The 21,168-nt window shown below is 39.9% G+C and overlaps 1 protein-coding gene across 1 annotated transcript; it reads left to right on the top strand.

Annotated features, from left to right (window-relative positions):
* Nucleotides 1-11,820: 11,820 nt before the first annotated feature.
* LOC137979420 (uncharacterized) lies at nt 11,821-18,625 on the top strand. Its single transcript, XM_068826678.1, has 3 exons — nt 11,821-13,584; nt 15,511-16,062; nt 16,893-18,625. The coding sequence occupies exons 1-3, from the start codon at nt 12,022-12,024 to the stop codon at nt 17,574-17,576; spliced, it is 2,799 nt and encodes a 932-aa protein (XP_068682779.1). The 5' UTR covers nt 11,821-12,021; the 3' UTR covers nt 17,577-18,625.
* The last annotated feature ends 2,543 nt before the right edge of the window (nt 18,626-21,168 follow it).

Below are 21,168 nucleotides of genomic sequence, written 5' to 3'. Positions count from 1 at the left end.
TCTATTACTTCGGAAACTTTTTAAAGGAATTGTTTTTATCAGAGAAAATTGAATTTTAGAATGGCATGATATCACGTGGTTTAAAGGGGACATAGCTTTTGAGTGGAACGTACGTAGATGATGTTAAATGGGACCACAGTTGTGTATTTAAAGAGGCGGAAGTCGGTTGCCCTTAACATCCGCAACTACGTGACGTCATGTGTACCCATTGGATTCGAAAAACGTGGCGTTGCGCAATGACGCCTCAATTGTCGCTAAAAATAACCCAGCAGAAATTCACATATCCAAAGGGCTGGACCAGGCGAATTCCTCTCCAAAGTCACTTGCAAATATTAACCTTTCTCTTTGAAATGTTGTAGACTCAATAGGCCACTTTCAAAACAACCATAAGACTGTTTGTTTGCCCTACAAAATGTTGCGTAGCAATTGTATCCATTTTCTCTTGGGACTTAAAGTGATCCCACGAGAAAGTAGAAACAATAGGCCTTATTCACGATAGCAGCCATGCTGGTTTTCAAATTGTCGTGCAAATTAGCCATGTGTTATGCTGGGGGGCAAACATTGGAAAAAAGGCATTTTGCGAAAAATCGGTTCGTCGAAATATTGAAATAACATTGCTTGAAATACATTTTAGAATTTAGAATTAAGTAGCTTTTATAATAATTTTTATATCTTTGATTGCCTTTGACATGTTGACTTTCTACTTCGTTATCTCCTCATTTTTCACTAAAAAAAACATCGAAGTAACTTCTGTAATCGTTCTCTTTTACTACTTAGCTGAGAAACATTCAATGAACGAGAATCAAATCATCTGTGTGGCTAAGATGTTCGTTATAACCTCTCGAACTTGTGTTGTTTGCCTCCTCAGAAGTGCGTAGCTAATTTGCATGATAATAGCAAATCCAACATGGCGGCCATCGTGAATAAGGTCTATTCTTTTGCAAAATTGTGGAGAGCAAACAAATGGTATTGTGTTATTTTTTAAAGTGGCCTATAACTTTACTAGATGTTCTTGTTTATTTGTCTGCCTGCTTTGATTTCTGTTTCCATGGATTCAATATTTTATGTCATGTTTATATTGTTGCTTAAAATATTATTGCAGGGTTTTACTTAAGTGATTACCTGTGGGTTGGGAATAGCATTCGTAGTTTTAAATTTCTGGTTTGGGTTGGGTGATTCATCTTGTATGGGACGTAATGTTTTAATGTAAAAGGGCGAGTTCTCACTTGCGACGCAAACCAAATAACAAGCGAAATACCCAAACTCTAAAGAGTCTTGATCATTTGCGCCCACTGTTTGGAAAAAAGACGTTAATTAATGACAAGTCAATTGGTCTGCGTATGATCGTAAATAATTTGAACCCCGGAGTCGTATCATAATTAATTGAAGTACGATCGTCCGGGTGAGTATATGGTTCTGAGAAGGACTGTTTGGTGTGTCATTAACTGACATTTGGACAACCTGAGCAGAAGTCATCTTCAGAGTCAAGTGATTTTATGTAACATCAGTTGATAGTATAAGCACTCTGGTCGTTGATATCAGTGACTGTAAACAGTGATTGATGCGCTTCGATACCAGACGATCCTTTACTTAATTATGGTCTGCGTGTGTTGCTTGTTTCTTTGCTTGCGTCGCCAGTGAAAAACAAACCTCATCGCTTTTCATAGGATTAAATAGATAAATAAAATAAATAAATAAACGATTAGAATATCTGAAAAGTTTCAGTAGCCCAGACCGATGTTCTTTAATTAAAATAATGCAAGTGGGAACCATAATATTTTGATTATCGGGGAAAATAAGTTAAACCCGATTTAGCAAAAAAATTGCTTCGGGTTTTTGCGACCCGAAAGGCGGGTTCACAGTGAAGGCGCATGCGTAGACGATAACGCAAGCGCAATTAAAGCCGGTGTAAATGAAAGATTGAAAGGAGGAGTAATTAAGTTTATGTTGCACACGCCTTGCGCTTTCGTTTTCTTTTCCTTCGAATTTTCTAGAGCTGAAGCAAGCAGTGCTAAAGAGCATAACAGAAAGCCTGAAAGACGAACAAAGAGAATTACGCCTACACATTCTTAGGTGTGAACGCCATTCTCTATTTTCGAATTCCCCATAATACAGTTTGTTTGCCCCCCAAATTTTGCATAAACCATTGTTTTCAAATGCTCTTGGGAATATGCAGTGTCCCCAAAAGCATTTGAAAACAATAGTTTATGCAAAATTTGGGGGGCCAACCAAGTGTATTATGGCGAATTCGAAAATAGAGAATTAACGCTTGCTTTCGTGTTTTGATTAAAATTTTCGTCTCTTAGTTGTAAGATAGGAGATAGTCATAGGGTATCGCAGCTTTCTTTAACTCTTTGACTCCCATGATCTAGAAGTTCATTCTCCTCATTACTTTCATAGATTTCTTCCTTGGCTGGTCGTGAGAATTTGGTGTTTTATCAGGATCATACCGTAAAGCTGATAATAATCTTTACTCTCAATACTTGTCTACCTGACTGTGTATTGAAATTGAGAGGTGAATTTACCTACTGATCAATGCTGGGAGTCAAGGGGTTTTTAAGTATCAGAAATTTAACATGAATCTGAATAAATATGAAAATTTGTAAATAAAAGGATTGTGCTGCTTTAGAAAAAGGGGAACTTCTCAAAAGTTTCAAGTTAGACGATGAGCTACCATCGATCACACGGACTCAGACTTTTGTTCTTATAAGGTTCATAGCATGGTCGTTTTCTCAAACAGCCTGCGAACGCTTACCTTCAAAGTTGAAATATGAATAACAGAATTGTCCCTCAAAATAGTTTGCCGTTCTTATAACTTCGCAGATATTTTCTTTTCATCATACAACAACGATCACTTTCGTCGAGGTTGGGTGTTGTTTGAATTGTATTCGGTGTAGTTGTCACTTTGGAGGAGAAATATGAGCTATTAATGGAGCTTCTATTGTTGTGTTGTTTTTAAATATCGTTTTCTTCATCAGGGTTGTACATAAAACTGGAGTGAAAATACAGTAAAATTATGTTTGCGTTTATTGGCCGTTTTTATACTAGAGACGCATAATTCGTCTTGAACGAACTTGGGCAAACATTTTTTCTGCGTCTGTTAAATTCGTCTAGTATAAAGACGGCCACAAGACGCATTATGCGTCTGGACGAAGAATCTATTTTAGTGCGTCTTCGAAGACGCACTAAACTGGAAAGTTCGTTCAGACGCATTATGCGTCTAGTGCCCGTCTTTATACTGGACGAATTTAACAGACGCAGAAAAAATCTTTGCCCAAGTTCGTCCAAGACGAATTATGCATCTCATATAGTTCGTCCCGTCTTTACACCAGATGAATAACATAACAGACGCATGATTCGTCTGGACGGATTATGCGTCTCTAGTATAAAAACGGCCATTGTTTGTCTTTGTTAAGTTGTGACCTAACCTCCCCGACAATGGAATAGCAATTCCCATTGGCAAGAAGCCTGCAATTTAGCTCGAGTCGAGTCGAATCTAATCGAGCTGAAAGTTAAAGTTATTCGAAAGATCTTTACCTTTAAAGATATACGATCTATTTGAGTATGTTGAGGACGACAAGTTTCCCACACCCCCTTCCTCCTTAACTTGTCATCAGCCGTGAAGAGATCTATTCATCGGTGGTGACTCGGAAATTCGTGGGGGCTATAGCTAGGTCATTGGACTATGTTCGTGTGACATTTGTCCCGCCATACTCCTTCTAGGAACTAAATTTGATCGTCCGGGTGAGAAGGACTGTTTGCAGTGACTGACTTTTCAACAACTTGAACGGAAGCGTTTCCGAGTCAAGTGACGGTCGGAAATTATATAGATCCATATAGAAAATGGTTTGAGCCCAACGTCACTTGACTCTGAAGATGACCTCCGCTCTGGTTGTTGAAACGTCAGTCACTGCCAACAGTCCTTCTCAGTTCCATCGAGGTGTGTAACTCCTGTCTTCAAACAACCTCGTTCCCAGGTCTTTAAAGCCCTGGGAACGAGGTTTGTCTTCAAAGAATTTTCTATTTTTAAACCTAAATTGTCGAAATGAAGCATATTCTCGATTGTGCAATCGCGAAGAAAGGTCATATTGCTCCTGAATTGTTTTTGAGGATTTAAGTATAGCCCTCTTGATCTACAAGAACATGTAAGTGTTTCGTGAGCTTTCAAAAAGGAAGTCACGTTTTCGGGAAAATTAACTTGACAAAGCACAACTATAACTGGGGGCGTGCCTCTGATAACCTATACCAATGACAGAAAGGCAGAGCCTTTCGAAACATTGGACAATACAACAGATATTCCTTCACTGTTTGATCAACCTTTCATTTCTCGTTTGTTAAAATAGTTACACGCTGATTAGATCGATATCCTTCACCAGGATCCAGTGCTTCTTTCTTGTTACGTTGGTTGCTACAATTTAGTTTACAAATGAGAGGCCAAGTTTTTGTCTTAAGCAAGTGCAGAGCTATATATAATCGTCGAAATTTGCATACGGCAAATTTTGTCCGTGCAGCCCTAAAGTTTTCCAAAGGAAACATTATATCGAGAAAAAACTTGTACGTTCAAGTTTTAAACGACTTTTCGACTCTAAATCACCTGATCATCAAGTCAAAAATGAAAATTTAATTAACCAATAACGCGCTTAGCAATAATTAACCGAATTGGAAGTAAATATCCACCACTTTCACCGACTCTGAGATGAATAATTGTTGCTGTCGCAGTGAGTGATCCTGAAGCGAGCGAACGAGGCAGCTCTCTAATCGGGAGAAGAACAAACATTTCTTCGAAACGCAAGGAATTGCGGTTAACGTTATGCACGAATAGAGGAATTAAGATGCGCCGTAAGATCTTGTTACACAGAAGATTAGAACAGTTCCCTGCTAGACGATCCGAGGTCTCTTTTCTTTCGTGTTCGCTGGGTTGACGCAACGCAAAAGAAAAGAGACGTCTGCTGGCATAAACTTTATCGCAGCGTCATGAAACACAAATAGAAAAAGCTGTCAGGCTGAACTAAGGTGATGAATAGTTAAAATCATTCCGTTAAATGTGAGTATTCCGATTGAAAAAAAAGGTATATGGTGTCCTCGAAAGAAACCCTCCATGGTCTCCCATCTAGATACTTACCCCTCCCGGATAGGGTAAACTTATGTGAACGTTAGTCGTGAAAGTACCACAAAGGACGAGCCGTGAATCACGCGGTTTAGTTTATATTGACCATTGTCATGCTGAATTTGGTGATCTCACAAGTCTTTCTCGTATACAGTAATTTAGTCACACGAAAAATAGAACTAAAAACCACAGCACTTCGCGCTTCACCTTGCTGTGAAAGAAAAGTTGAAGTAAACCAGGAAATGATCAACATGCTCGATGCCAATCATCTATTCCCTTTTATCTTTCTGCATTTCGTATTTTACTAGTAACCATTTGTCCTCACAGGAGACTATATATACGTCAGTATCGTTTCCTCATAGAAATGATGCGTAGAACTTTATTATTACCACAGCTTACCTTTTTAAATCAAACAGATCGCACTTACTTACGATTCGGAGACTACTCAAGGGTAAAGTATATAGTTTCAATCAGTCACATGAATCATAGCACTCGACGATTATTAAAATGAACTCAAGAAGTGTCACTACTCAGAATTCAAGTACATGCTCGACATGCTCGTATCCTCAAACTATTGCTTCCTTTCTTTCTCGAGTGGGGTCTTTACAACCTCTAATTTTATTGGATCCTTTTAGGACTCAGCTCAATTGTGTTTTACGTCATGGTCCATTGTTTCTTTTGTATGGTTCTTTGTGTCCATTGTTTTCTGAACCAATCCCGAGAGGCGTTCTAAGAGCTGCGTAACGGCCCGCATTTCTACCATTTAGGTAAACTATTTTTAGTATATACCACACAAGTTGAAAAATCAGTATTCACAATTGTTTACATTGTGTTACCGCGGGAGTGAAATTCGCAAAGCAATAAAGGAAACCAAAGAGAAAGAAAAGAATCAAATTAAGAAGAGCTCAATGATTTTTATGAGAAAAGCATTTAATAGATTAAGTAGCCAATATTGCTGGTGCATTTCTTGAGGACATTGAAAAGATGGCCATAAGTGGTTTGCAACCTATTTCTAGACACACATATGACAATACTGTAATGTTGAACAAAAGGAATTAATGACAGATCTTTTGTTTTCGTCCACCAACGAAAACAAAGTGTTGTGGCTTTGACGTCACGTGAAAACAACCCATTGGTTGCTTTCTGTCAAAGCCATGTTTTTCACGCAATGCGAGGAGCGTTACAATTGGAGAATACCGATGCTCACGAATTCGGTTGATAAAGGTGTCGAGCTGAAAAGCGGAATAATTCTCATCGTGATTAGACCATAGTTAAGGACGGTGCCTACTAATGAACAATATTTTTGCCCCGGTGTGTGATTATGCAGGAAATGTAGATCTTAACAAGTGTTATTGAAATCCAAAAAGAAAATTGGCGGTAACCACGCATTTTTCAAAGATAATTCATGAATAATATTTGTAAAAAGCTTTAAAATACAAAGCAATGTATGGCGTTCTTTCTCAAATTGAAGCTTATTTATCTCTGAAAAATGCATGGTTACCCCTAATTTTCATTTTGGATACCAAGAGTACTTACTAAGATCTACTTTCTCCGGGTAGTTTTAAACCGCGCAAAAGTATCCCTGTATTAGTAAGCATCACCGATAGGAAATCCGAGTATCTCAAGATGCGCAGAACGTACGCGCAATAACAATAGTAGGCACCGTCCTTAATAGATGTAGGCTGGTTATGAAACTCGACAAGTTTCTTTGTTTCATGTTTTTGTTCGCTTTTTCGGCCTTGACCCTGCACAAAACCCGACAAACCACGCTTTTTTCGGCAGGATAACCGATCAAAAGCTTCGACTAATTTATTCGAAGTTAACTTGCGAACCAACAACAAAAGATTGTGCAGGGTCACGGTCGGTTCAACATCTAATTGCGACTGTATTGTTCCTGCTTTTGAAATTCCCAGGGTTTCATAACCAGTCCCTAGAAAAACTATGTTTAGACTAGATAGAAAATATATGAATATTCTCTATCATGCATTCACCAAACTTGCAATTAACATCTCTCAGGTGGTAGGGCAAATCAACCTCGTCCCTAGGGCTTTTCACCGCCCGTCCTTCTCTCGCCCGGTGAAAAGCCTAGCTTGGGAACGAGATTAAGGGCAAGTCTAGCGCAAGATTCGTGCAGTCACGAGTTCGAGTTCCGCGCAAGTTACATCACACAAATCACATTGTAAGAGATCTTTACCCGGGATAAGTGAAACAAAGATTCTGCAGCGGAAAACATCTTAATTAAGAAAGACGTTGTTGTTGTTTGGTCATCATAAAATATCACCACGGCTTTCACTTTTATTGATGATTCAAATTCTCTTTTTGTATTTTTAAGGTTTCGAATTACGCTTCTTGTGCGCAAGGGAATTAAGATTTTCCTCGTTTGTTTTGGCAAGTCTCCGGTTGAGTACAAACAAATCGATCTTGCTTAGATTTCATCCGTTCAAGTGTCATAATAAGTCTGTTCTACAGCCGATCACGTTTTTTGAATATTCCACGTACATTAAAAGATGAAGATTTCATTGTGTAACCGAACCACTTTCCCTTCGCTTCATATATTGCTTTGTAAATTTCAACAGCTTTCTCGTCATTTACAACATTAATTTTAATACGAGAGGTACACAAAATTCTGTAAAATAAACCGATCTATTTTAAAATGAAACAACAAAGGAGACCATTTTGCGTGGCTCTTCGAAGTATTCCAACATCGGTCAACTCCATGGAAGAAACCGTTCAGGCACGCAGCAGTGGAAACAGCAATCTGACAAAGCTGCTATGAGTCGAGAGGGTAGAAAATCGAAGTTGCCCAAAGCTAATAAATTTAATCGCAGTACCCACTCATTTGTAGAGTCTGATCATGTGATCTAATGTCCCTTCGTTGTTACTACAGAGATAACGTCGGTTTCCTTCTTGTATAAAAGCATGAATGAAAATTATCTCTTTTTTCTCTTCTTTAATTTTTGGTATTGCAACAATTTCAGCTTGAATTCTAGTGTAATCGGAAAATGCATGTGATGATAAATCTCTTCTCCATAAGCTAATGAAGTAAGAAGATCGAACTTTCCGTACGTTATACGGTCCTATTTTAGGAAATAGTTGTTTTGTCTCAGATCTGATTTAGCGTATTTGACTGATTTATTAATTTGTATATGGAAGGACATAAAATAGTTTACCAGGGACCCGTTTCTAACTCGAAAGCGGGCCCCGAAAACTTTTCGACCCGATTTGCTATTTTTTTAAACTTCGATTCACGTATTCTACAAGCTTGGTTAGGATTAACTCTTTTGTTGAGGATGGAAAAAGGGAAAAATGTTGGCAAAATTCAGTACTGAGAAACGACCTGCCGGTTTCGGGTTTCTAAAATCATGGAAAGAGCTTTCTTTGCATCCTGAAAACCTTTTCATTCAGTTTCTGATGGCCAAAAATGTATTTACTTCCAGTTAAATTCCGCACGTGCGTTATGCATGGAACACGTCCTCTATTTCCTCTACTCAACACGTAGCTTCTATTCTCGTAATAACCTTGTAAAAAAAGGATTAGTCTCGTAAAACCATCCATCAAACGAGATTTATGTTCTATATTTTTTTACGGCGTTCCGATCGAGAGAACTCGTCCAACCGACTCATTTTTTTCAGTTACAAAAAAAAGATATAACTTACTGGGACAGATTTTCAGTTTTATCTTCAACCTGAGAGTAAATGTGACGTTCTTCCACAGAAAACGTCTCTCGATCTCTCTCCGCGTGGGAGGCGGAAAATATGGTAACACTCTACTTTCTGACTCGATTCTTACCTGCTTCTTCAGGGGCACCCAACGTCAATTTTCGGAAAATATCTGTTCGGAAGGCGATTTGAGATCTAGATTTTTCGGAACGTTTGTTGTAAAATTTCTTGCTTGCCTGCCTCTCCTAGGATTTTCGAACATCTGAAAAATGGTATAATTGCCCATTTTTAACGGATTTTTACCCTAAAAAGGTCACCTAGAATTTTCGGGACCCTTTTTTCTTGCTGAAATTTTCGAAAAGGTTAATTTTGATCCCTATAATTTTCGGATCACAAGACTTTCAGCTAGGAAATCCGAACAGATGAAAAATTTTTAGGGGTTAAAAATATGCCTATATCTACCGTTTAAATACTAAAATACATTTAACAATGCTATGTTTAAGTGGTTTTGAACTACATTCTCGTTGGGTGCCCCTGCTTCTTACGGAAACTGACAATTAAGCCGTCTGCCGTGAGAGAACTGAACACCTTCGCTTTGCAGAACCTCTATCAGTAATCACTCCAGAATCGAATTTATTTGCTACTTTCTTAGATTATTGTTTCAAACGTAACTGATTACACACGTTTGCTTGGGCTCTCTTTTTCGTGCCGTTTGCCACTTCGCACGATTTTAATTCCATGCTCAGAGCTTCGGTGGAAAGACGCCAGACTCAGAAATAGCTTGCCCGCTATCATAAACTTTGTGAAATCGTTTTTCACCTGTCAGAGCTGCAATGCTAAAACTTATCACTTTTTGTAATAGCTTTGCACTGCTGTTGTTGAAATCGTCAAAAAGTAGCTCATCTCACGAGGCAGGCTTCTTTTCCGAACTGCATAATTTGCCGTCCGATACAGTCAAGTGAAACGTATCATAATATTTGATGTCTCCTTTTGGATGAGAAATCTCTCAAAAATTTATTATTATATTGGTTGTCGTCGTTGTTTTTAATATGCTTTTAAATGTATACGAATTCGTTTCAATATATAAGATGATGCTCGCGAATTTTGAGGGCCCCTTCTGTAACAAAAAAAGAAGTTTCCACAAAAAATTGTTTCCGTTTTGTCTTTCACGTTTAATATTCCTTGACTGTCTCTGGGGGCGCAATTTACAATTTACAACACAATCTTTGGTTTTTAACTTGTAAATACCTATTTCAATATCTTCTTTTTTGCCCCCTTCATTCCGAAACTGTCACGAGCCACCCGCCTGCTAATCAAGACTGCTTGTTTCAATTTACTGAGCTCGACAACTGCATCCCTCCAGCATCCGAAATTCCGTCGAGGGAGGTTCGTCAAAAAGCAGCCCTATTTATATTTCAGCAGCGCTTAACTTCAAAACGTAGTCAAAAGGTTATTTTAATGAAAAATGCGCTTTGAAAGAAAGGGAATATCGGAAGGTAACTTCAAGTAGATGTTTCACTTAGTTCTTATCCGGCGTTAATTAAAGCCAACAAGATGACTAAGTTATCACAGTTTTAAGCTCGAATCCTCAATCTTTCTTAAAAATCCAGACCCGCAAAAATATACACTACGCGCAGTGTTTGTTGCATGATTTCAATTCTTGCTTTCCACGCAATGTGGGTTTTTCTGTTTCATGTGTGTGTGAGTCATATTGATCCAAGGGTACCCAACGAAGGATCTCCGCAAAATATCAGTTATGTTGCTCTACTGTTAAGTCATAAAATATATGCTTATTTGGTATAATACTTGAGAAGGGAAGCAGATTTGAAAAACGTGATTTTCTACATGGTTGTCTGGAGTATTAGTGCTAAAAAACGAAGGAGCAATACTCAAGTTCATCACTGAGATTTGAGGAATGAACTCTAAAAATATCACAGTTCATAGCTAATTTTAAAAAAAGTACTGTCTCCGCATCGCTTTCGGATTTATCGCTTTCCATATGCTGTTCACATAATTGGGTACACTTATCAAATCATAGGTTGCTTAGTTTTTGAAGACTGTTATGTTGTTTAGTTGTATTAATTCACGTATTGATTGGTTGTTAGTCATTGATTATTGATGCTTTTTAAATTAATGTCGATCATCGTGTTCGATCGTTGTAGCCAGGGAACAGATCCCTTATTCAAGTTACTTATAGCGCTATTTACGATCGATTTACTCTGAAATTGCGCCCGGTTAAAATAAAATTCTGAACCGGAAAATTGAACGTAATAGCTGTCATGCAAAGGCCATACTTCACAAGTCGACCAGTTCGGCCATTGTTAGTACTATTTGCGTTTGAATTCACCTAAGGTGGTTTCCTTATCCAAGAATTTGCTATCAAGTAGTCCATCGCTTGCAGTTTCCCAAAACAGTAAGAACAGACTCACTCGAAGATTTCACTTGTGTGAACACGCGATCCTAAAAACCATAGGCGTCAAAAAAATAACAAGAAACCTACGGCGTGTTAGTCGGCTGCTAATTAAGAAGGCGGAGCTGAGAAACTGAGAGAATGGCCGTTTGAAAACCTAAGGGTGGACCAGTCATTTAAATCCTTATTTATATGGATTGAAAAAGCGCCTCAGCTTTTATGTGCCTTTCAGTTACACGCTTCTCAAATATATATATATATATATATTGGAAATGGACACTACCAGACCATCAGTCTTTTTGTAGCGATACTTTGCTCCAAACGCTGAACTCGGCAAAATTTGGTCCTTGCAGCATAATCTTCTTTTTTTCTTTTTGTCCAAACGGGAAATTAATCGCCAATGGAAGTACCTTCTATTTTTAGAAGTTTCCGTGATTTTTCTTGTCTTGTTTATTCTTGCCCCCGGCTTGCAAAATTGCAAGAGGACGGTACAAAGCTGAAAATCGGCATTAAAAATTATTCATGTCTTTTAGGGCAATATAAGATAAACCGCACCCACAATTTTGGGGCTAATAGTCTCTTCTTGCACAAAAAAAGTACTAAAGTTCTGAATTGATCATTTCAGCGAGTATGAGAGACTTTAAATGTGACGGAAAATGGAAAGTTGAGAAGTTTAAACAAAGAAAGGATTGTCTTTGACTTAGTCAAATGTTGACAGAAAGATAATTGTTAGTGCAGTCATGATGACCTTATTGCGTCATAAGGAGGCTTTGAGTGGGAGGTGATAAAATCAAGATCACTTTACAGTTACGGTTCAGTGTTGGTACCATTTGACGACAGGGACAATGGTCGGTGATGCTCAATTGATGGCGAAAGTGTCTTCCGACGAATCGTTCTACGAGAATGTCATAGTAAGTAAACAGGTTGGAGCCAAGAGAGATATCAACAGTAATTTAGAAATTGAAGAAAACGAGACTTATCGTACGATGCAAGGGAAGCTGGATTCCCCGACGGCGTTGCCGGAGCACGAAAACGTTCAAGACGGCGAAAACATTTACGAGATGATACCAGGCGATTGTGCACAGCAGAAATTTAACCAGACGCCTATGATTCGTTCTTTTAGCTTTGGCACTGCTGCAAGTAGATCAAGTGACGGGCACATATTGGAAGCATCGGAGAAGATAGAAAGATCAAACTCATGTGTATCGAACCTTCGCGTGTCGTCTCCCCTGGCTTCGCAATCGAGCCCCGATATCAGTTCTACGCATTATGCTGAAATCATTCACACCAACAAAGTCTCAGACTTTGTACCTTCGCGGCCGACGAGAGATTCTGAAAATCCTATTCTTCGGCAAGACTTCAGTGGAAATTTATCATTTTTGCCGAACTTGCGAAATCTGCGTAAGCAGTTGACAGAGATTTCCCAAGAACGCTGTTTAGACCGCGAGCAGCGAAGCGCCAGAACAACACCAAGTCACACGCCGGAGTGTCCACGGAGACTTAACGAGACGGTCCCAGACAAGTGTTTATCGGGCAGCGTTTCGCCCGGACTCTCACCAGAGCCATCGCCACGCGGAAAGAATCCACCGGGACCGATCTACGTGAATATGGAGTTTCCGTTTGTGGAAAACGGCGAAAACGAATCTCGACGCAGTTCCGGCAGCAGTAGAAGTAGCGTGAGTTGCAATGAGGGCCTAAGTTTGAGTAGCACAGAAGATGCTGCGTTTAGGGAGACAGACCTTTCGTCTTACGAAAATGTTAGGGATGTGCTCGAATGTAGTAAGCTCAAAGAGAAGAGCTCTCCAGTTGATATTGTTTACAGCGATCTACATTTTCATGATTCGAGGCTATCCTTCCCTCGGGGCTCGAAACTTGCGTTAGAGAGCGCAACTCCTACTAACGGCTTAGATAATAAGCTCAAGGTGGAAGAAACATCGCGCTGCCTTCCTGTTCAACCAAGTCCTCGGCTTCCACCGCGCGGTGAAAACGTAACACACGATCCAAGACAGAAAAGCCGTAGCCTTGAAAAACTAAGCGGCGGGGTGCTAGGATTTTACTCGGCCCGCTTTGTAAGAGGCATCGTTGTTCAAAGGTCAAACGCAAAGGCATTGCAAACTTCTATTCATGATCTCGTGTCGAAAACGAAAGTCGAAGATTGCTCTTCGGTGAACGTCGAAGTTACATCGGACATGATGCGAATCAGCACAAATTGTCCGCCCTGGGAAGTCATCGCAAGTTTCGACATTGAAAACATTGGCTGTATTGATCTGTATGAACACGAGACATCGACGCTTGGAGTGATTGTGTGTGTGCCCGAGACAGACGCCCACTGTTACGTGATTCAGTGCCCTGACGCTCAGCTAATTTACAGTGCTGTAAAGAACGCCTTTAACTCCTCCAATCCAAAGGTAAAGACAGTTGTATATAATTTTTTATTGAATTCCCTCTCAGCTTGAAAACCACAGGTTGCTCGTTCTTGCTCGAATAAAGCAAGCGTTGATGTTTATCGAGTGAGTTTACTTAAGTTGAAATCGTTTAAAAGAATGCGCTAAAAACAGTACAAGTTACTGTTTTGGGTTGACTAACAGTTCTGTCAAACTGTTTAGTTAAAGAATATCGACCTCGATATGTTAGTGGTCGGTATCAACCACTGATTCCGGAGTCATTCATTTTATTTTCAAATATAATTAACTTATAGCTTAATATATTTCCGGTGGAGTACATCCGATCACAGGGTCAAAACTTTAAAGTCGCATGTTTTGAAGCACAGGAGAATTGGACGGGGAGAGAACGAATGGTAATTTACTCAAAGAAAAAAGCGTTTGAAATTGGCCAAGAAATTTTGCAAAACAAGTTGGAATATATCGCAAGTTGTTATCAAACTACCAAGATATGTGCTTGTGTTATGCAACATGTTTTGATATTCAATACCTCATTTCCCTTTGAAAAACATTAAAGTATCACAATCGCATGACTCAGTTCGGATGAGAAAACACACACGAAGTTTTGATATTTTGGATGCCATCTTTGCTTTTAATAAATTTTGATAGATTTTCGACTGTATTGATTTCAATATATTAGATGCTCGCGTGTTTTGCGCTCCCCAACTGTCACAAAATCCATTTCCGCAAGCATTGGTTTCTGTTTACTGTTTTGAATTTAAGCCATTTCAATTCAAATAGCCCCCTTAACGGTGAAGAAGGCTCCGTCTCGTGTACTTTTTGTTGTTGTTGTTGTTGTTGTTGTTGTTGCTGTTTAAGAAGTAATGATTTTTTGTCATAACATCTTGAAACCAATTCGGGACACTTCAGGAACACCCATCGCAATATCGTCTCCCTTAGCTATTTTGGGGATACTATCAACCAACTTTGCAACCATTACGAATCTGTTACGCCCACAATTTCATTCGCCTGCACTTAAGCCGATATGCCAACTTGTCAACTTATCAGTCCGCTAACGTAACTGATTACAAGCAAATAACAAGTCATTTGCGAGAAGTTCATTTATGAAACGGATAAGATCTGCACCTCAATAGCTCGTCTAATAGTAGCCTGCGAACGCAGACGTATTTCCGGTGGTCGTTTCTCTCCTACTTTTCGGGGGAGAGAAACGACCGCCAGAAATACGTCTGCGTTCGCAGGCTAGTCTAATAGGCGCCCAGATTTGCCCTCTTTACTGCGCAAACCACTTCCAAACTTTGGAAAATTTCAAGCATTTGAATCGATCGTGATCGTGATTTTGTTTGAGGTATTATACTGGAAATTAGGTTCCTTATCGAACGAAGCGAGTTGGGTCTTACGAGTTTTATGGATGAAGTTCTCAAAAGGCAAGTCATATCAACCTCGAGTTTGTTTTCATTTACCGTAGCAGCTGTAGTCATTTACATGAGAATATGGGTTGGCGAATCGACTTAAGTGTGGGCGAAACGACTTTAGTACAGGCGAATCAAACGACTGTTTTAAATTCACCAACTTTCCGACGGAGGCTGCTTCGATTGCATCCGGGGTATTGTAAATTCTATCTGGAGTTTCAGCCTTGTTTTCGCTCGCAACGCGAACGCGCTTTGACAATGAAGACCAAACTACTTGTAATATACTACATTTGTATTCTCAGTATTGGACTGGAACTAGCTTGCAATGGAGGCTAACGCGGAGGAATATATTAAAAAGTATTTGCATTTGAAAGGTTCCCCCGCATAATTAGCCTCCATCGCAAGCTAGTTCCAGTCCAATACTGAGAATACAAATACGGTCTATTCACAACCTGGACAAAATTCTGTTATGTAAAGATTATCAACAATCCCAAAACTTAGCTCGTCTTCTTTTCTTCTCCAGGCTTTCAATGTTCCAATTTCCACACCGGTAGGACCAGGCAGCTGGCTAGGAGAAAAAGATGTCACAACTTTCTCTGGAATCTCGTACCTCGGTTCGCTGAAGATGAAGAAGACTTATTTACTCATTAATGAAGGCATCTCTTCGTTATTGGAAAAAGCCCATCCAAAGGAATTCAAAACCGTTTTTCTCGAAGTGCAGTCCGAAAATATTCGAATAATCGATGGTCGAGACAGCAAGATTCTCCACGAACATGCAATTCCATGGATTTTGAAGCTCGGCATTTACGAAGAAGATCCTCGGCTCTTCGGCTTCATCGTGTCGGAAGCGCGGCAAGGGGAAAAGACCCGGATGTTGTGTCACGTATTTCGGTGCGGCCGAGTCACGACATCAGTGGCTGCAACAGAGGCTATTCGTCTTGGCTGCCAGGCCACCTATTCCGAACGCAGAGACTCCGCTCGCGCGAACAAAAGAATTTCATTCTTGTCAAGCAGCTCCAATGGATCACAGGAGTGTTCAGGTTCTCCGCCTTCTTCAGACTCGTCTGATGTGGTGGTACGTACTGACCCTTCCCACCAAACACCCCTCCCCCCCCCCATCCTCTCTCTCTCTCTCTCCCTTCAATGTCCGTTGTCATTTTCACTTCGCATGCGGAGCTACACATGTCGTGGTTGAAGTAACAATGTACTCCATAGGTGTTCATTGGATATGAGATGGTTAACATTTAACAAGACGCGTAGCGATGAGTTGGCTACAACCAGTCTCTTATCCAAAAAGCGCGAATTAAACTCTGAAATACCTCAATTTTACAAAACGATCGGAAGCTGTTTGAAATCATATGGTATATGAGCTAAAACCCGAGTTTGAATGAAAGTAAGCTTGAATGACGTCATTCTGTATATGAGCAAAAGTCCACGCACCTTATTTCAAAATGGCTGCCGTTTTAGTTTTCTTTTGTTTGATTACAAATTGGCCCTTTTGGCCTCGTTCTCTTGAATTTTACATTTGAAAGTGAGGCCAAAAGGGCGAATTTGCAAGAGTACAATACTAAAATGGCGGTGTATTACCAAAGATTAAGAATCTGGTATCAGGGTTTTCCCCATTAGCGGCAGAAAAGTGTGTATTTTTAAACCGAGTTTTGCGGGAAAATAATCGGTAGGCCAAATTCGCCAACTTAATATTGTACCCAATTCATATCCCGGGGTTAAGATTCTTTGTGTATTGCATTTGCATTATAATCTAGCATTCACAAGAAAATGATATGGAAATACCTGGAACAAAACGTTATTTACATTGAGTTACCCTACCTCCAATGACCTTTTGTACTTTCTCCCTGAACGAATCGAATGACAAAGGAAAATCTTTCATTTTTTCTATTTTTGCAGTTTACCGAAGAAGTGGAAAATAAAAGAGACACAAACCCGGAAAATTCAAAGGTCAAGGGAAAAGATCCTACAAAAAGACACAGTTTGTCCCTTACACGCTTCGTCTCCATTCCTCGTACTATTCGTTCTACTTCTTTGCCGCACGCATTTCACGCGTCTTCAGCGTCAAAGAAAGATAAAGAGTCCCATACCCAGGGTGACACTGAGAAACCGCATCCAACTTTTGAGCGAACTACGTCTGTCAGCTCTGCTGGAGCGAGTGATGTCGCTGACAGCTCTTGGGAAATCGTGGAAGAGAAGGAATACAATTTCGATGTGACTTATCTTTGTTCGACCGTGATAAATCCGCCACTGAGGCCGAAACACTTGCGTGAATGCGTAAAACAATACCAGAAACAACATGCTAAAGCCTTCAAAAAATTTGGAGTGAATCCCGCGAAGGAGGTTTCACTGTTCGTATCTATAGACGGCGTGAAAATGACGAACAAGAACGCACAGAAAGGAGAGCAAGAAATGTTTTTCCCATTCAGTTCTGTTAATCACGTGATGGCTCATCCAGAGAACCCAGAATACTTTGCATTCGCTCTCGTCGTAACCGGCGACTCCAAGCATAAATGTCATTTATTCCAGCAGACGAAAGTTCCTCCTGGGGAGCTCATAGAAACTTTTCAATCTTTCATGTGAGAAGGGAAACTATGTTTTCACAGAACTGCTGTTTCTTGAGGCCTTGTGACTCCTAGGTGGGACACACTCAATTATAACGAATCCAACATAAGCAAGTCAGCTTGAAGATGAAGACGTGCAATCAGCTCAAAACGCGGGAAAACGCTCTTGATAAGGTCATGATGAATACCCACTAAAGTTGTGATTGGCAAGAGCACCCCCCAAGCGATTTCAACCAATCATAGTGCTTTGAAAAGGAATCACCCTCGACCGCAATTCAAACGTAACAAACTTGAACAAAGTTTAATCTTTGTCTGTAGCATACTCTTTAAATTTTGCCATTTGAAAATTTTATGAAGGCTGTAGGACGCAAAGTTATTGCAATAGTTTTGATTTTTTTTCTTTGTCAAAACGTGATCTGAAAGTAAATTCTTCCGTGCAGCTAAATATTAATGAGGTCGCTTAGGTAATCTTTTCATAGTTCGCAGACGACACAAAATTTTCCTTGATAACTTTATAAGCAAACCGGGAACATCTATCAACATTTATTGCAACAGAAACGGAAAGAAAGAAATTCATCGACTGTTGATCAGTCAACCAACTTTGACTAATAACGTGATCCTGAATTAAGGACTGAATGTTGAATAAAAGAAGTAATTTTTAGCGAATTTGTCTTTTGCTTGTAAATTGAAGAATAAAAGCTGCGCTGGAACGTTTTCTGCGTCAAAAATCTGTAATTTGTCTCTTTTGAACTTTTATTGCCTAGTCGCTACGAGACTCCTATAGCTAAGTTCAAAACAATTCTTAACAATAGGGAGCTTAAGGACAGTGCCTACTATTGTTATTGCGCATAGGTTCTGCGCATCTCGAGATACTCAGATTTCCTATCGGCGGTGCTTACTAATACAGGGGTTTTTTTTTTGCGCGGTTCAAAACTACGCGGAGAAAGCAGAACTTAGCAAGTTCTCTTGGTATCCAAAAAGAAAATTGAAGGTAACCATGCATTTTCCAGAGATAATTAATCTTCAATTTGGAAAAGAACGCTATACATTGCTTTGTATTAAAAAAGCTTTTTACAAATATTGTTGATTAATTATCTTCGAAAATGCGTAGTTACCCCCAATTTTCTTTTTGAATTTCAATAACACTTGTTAAGATCTGCTTTTCCCGCATATTCAGTAAACCGCACAAAAATACCTTCGAATTAGTAGGCACCGTCCTTAAGCATGCGCGAGGGCCACAAGTTTGTCAGTAACTCCAGTTCATTGGCACGTGTTACCCTCGTAAAAAAAGCACCTTTACCTTTCAATTCTGAACGCTTGGACATCTGGAAATTAAAGCCAGTTTCCATCTTGCCAGCACTTGACGCAATCAGATTCCATATTAGGTCATACCTTGGTCATACGTTATGTGAGCTGATAACTGAGATTGAGTGAACCAATCAGAAAGCTACAACTTCGGTCATAAATAGTTGTAACACTTTACTTGAACAGCAAGTGAAGCGCATCAAAGCTATCAATAACCTACCCCTCCTCCTCGTCCTCCCTCCAATAAATGCTGCATTTACCGGTTGGTGTTTGCACTCGAACCAATAAACATCAACTTTGAAGGGGGAGAGGGGGCAAATTGCCGTCTGTGTTACAACATTTGAAACCGAGACTGTAGAAGTGCAATATCCAAGGTCGAAAATGTAATCATTACAAATCGGATGGTCACAGACAATATATTGTTAAAATGTTCATTTATTTGAAATGGGATAAAGCAAGGGTCTTCGAGAATAGATCACTTCACAAGGAGACCAAAGTGGCAGTGTATCGAGTGGTAGTTTTGACCACCCTGCTTCATGTAGAGATGTGAAACGTGGACTACTTTTAGACGATACACCAAGGCTTTGGAAAAGTACCACTTGCGTTGTCTTCGACGCATATTCCGCGCATCTCGTGGGAGGCGCGATATCAGTGTCCTTGAGGAAATGGGCTGCAGTCCATTAAGGTGACAATCGCAAAATATCGCTGTCGCTGAGCTGTAAATGTGGTCAGGATGGAAGACACACGGCTCTCTAAGGGCGTGTTCTTTCCCGAAATGTCTGAGAGGAAGAGATCCCAAGGGGGTTACAGAAAACGTTACAAGGATGTCTTGAAGCTAACATTCAAGAGGTCGGGGCTCGATGCGGACAGCTGGGAAGAGGAGGCGTGAAGTCGGGTAATCTCGTACCAAGATCTCCCACGATCATACTAACAGAGTGAGATCTGGGTACGAGATTAGAAGTCGGATGGAGTGGAGACGCACCGTGTTTGAGGGTGCGCAGACCTACGAGGAAAACCTCCGCGTCGAGACGGAGGTGAGACGTCGTAAGAGGAAGCAACGAGAGGAGTGGACTCGGCATCCAGTGAATTGACGCCTTTCTCGGCACCGAGTGACCGTTGATGATGATATTTGAAATTAGGAAATGCATGAAAGTTGAAGACCATCGCAGTTAAGCAGCGTCTTAAGAAGTTGAAAAGGAAGCCTGAAAAAAATTGCGGGCCTCAACAGGACTCGAACCCATGCCATGACCGTGGGCGTGCGATTACGCAGCAGTGCTGTACCAACTGAGCTATCACATGTCGCAACCCATGACTAGGAGCTTCACTATGCACGATATCCATGAGTCAACTTTTGCGCGTATCTTTTTATTTTTGGAACTAACCTTCGGCAGAAGACTACATTAACATCAATTTACATCAATAGGCCTTTTGCAACAATTGGTCACATGACTCATGATTGGTGAACTTGAAGCTCGGGCTTTATAATTCCAGAAATGGAAAGACCGTATTTGACTTAGCCAGAATACAAATTTTCGGAGAAATACCACTTAAAGTGCTACTATGACGGAAAAAAAACATTTTTTTTATTTTTCTTTGGATTTCAAAATTATGTTAACCAAGAGTCAATTATCCAAGAGTGAGAATCTGGTATAAGGTTTGTCGCCATCAGCGTCAGAAAAGTGTCTATTTTTAACCTAGTTTTGCGGGAAAATAAACATTAGACCACCAATTTGGGTGAATCCTACTCTTAGGGGTGATGGACTCCAGTGTTAACTAAACAGTAAGTGACCCAAGTTTTAAGCCTTGATTTAAAAAAGACACCTGTTTATTTTAACCGGAATTTTCCTATTTTATGGACTGCCATTACTAACTTTAAAGTCTTGACAGAGCTGGATCGAGGAAAAAATGACGTCAAAGAGTCAATGGTTTAAGAATGGAATTAATATGTAGCACGGGAGTTTCTGGCTCTCAGACGTTTAGACTTGTGTTTTACATATATCATATGCTGCGTTTACACACCGAAATTTTAAGCCAGTGAGTCAATGACGTCACTTTTCCCTAGTGTCCAGTCGGTCAGTTTGGAACGCGAGTAATGGCACTTACGCTCAAAGTAAACAACCTTTGAATAAAATTCAAAACTCAAACTTTTGCCAGTCAAGTGTTAAGCAATCACACTTTGAAAATCTAAAGAAAAAAGGAAGTGATTTTTTGATCGCAGTTGCACTTTAAGTAGAGATTTGATGATCATTTAAACACTCAAGAATTCCTTACTTTTGTTTACGAACGAAAAGCTTTTGCCCTAATTA

Source organism: Montipora foliosa, chromosome 12 (genome assembly GCF_036669935.1).
Source record: "Montipora foliosa isolate CH-2021 chromosome 12, ASM3666993v2, whole genome shotgun sequence".
NCBI lineage: Eukaryota > Metazoa > Cnidaria > Anthozoa > Scleractinia > Acroporidae > Montipora > Montipora foliosa.
Note: the sequence above shows the minus strand (reverse complement) of the source record. Positions and strands in the feature narration are given on the sequence as shown.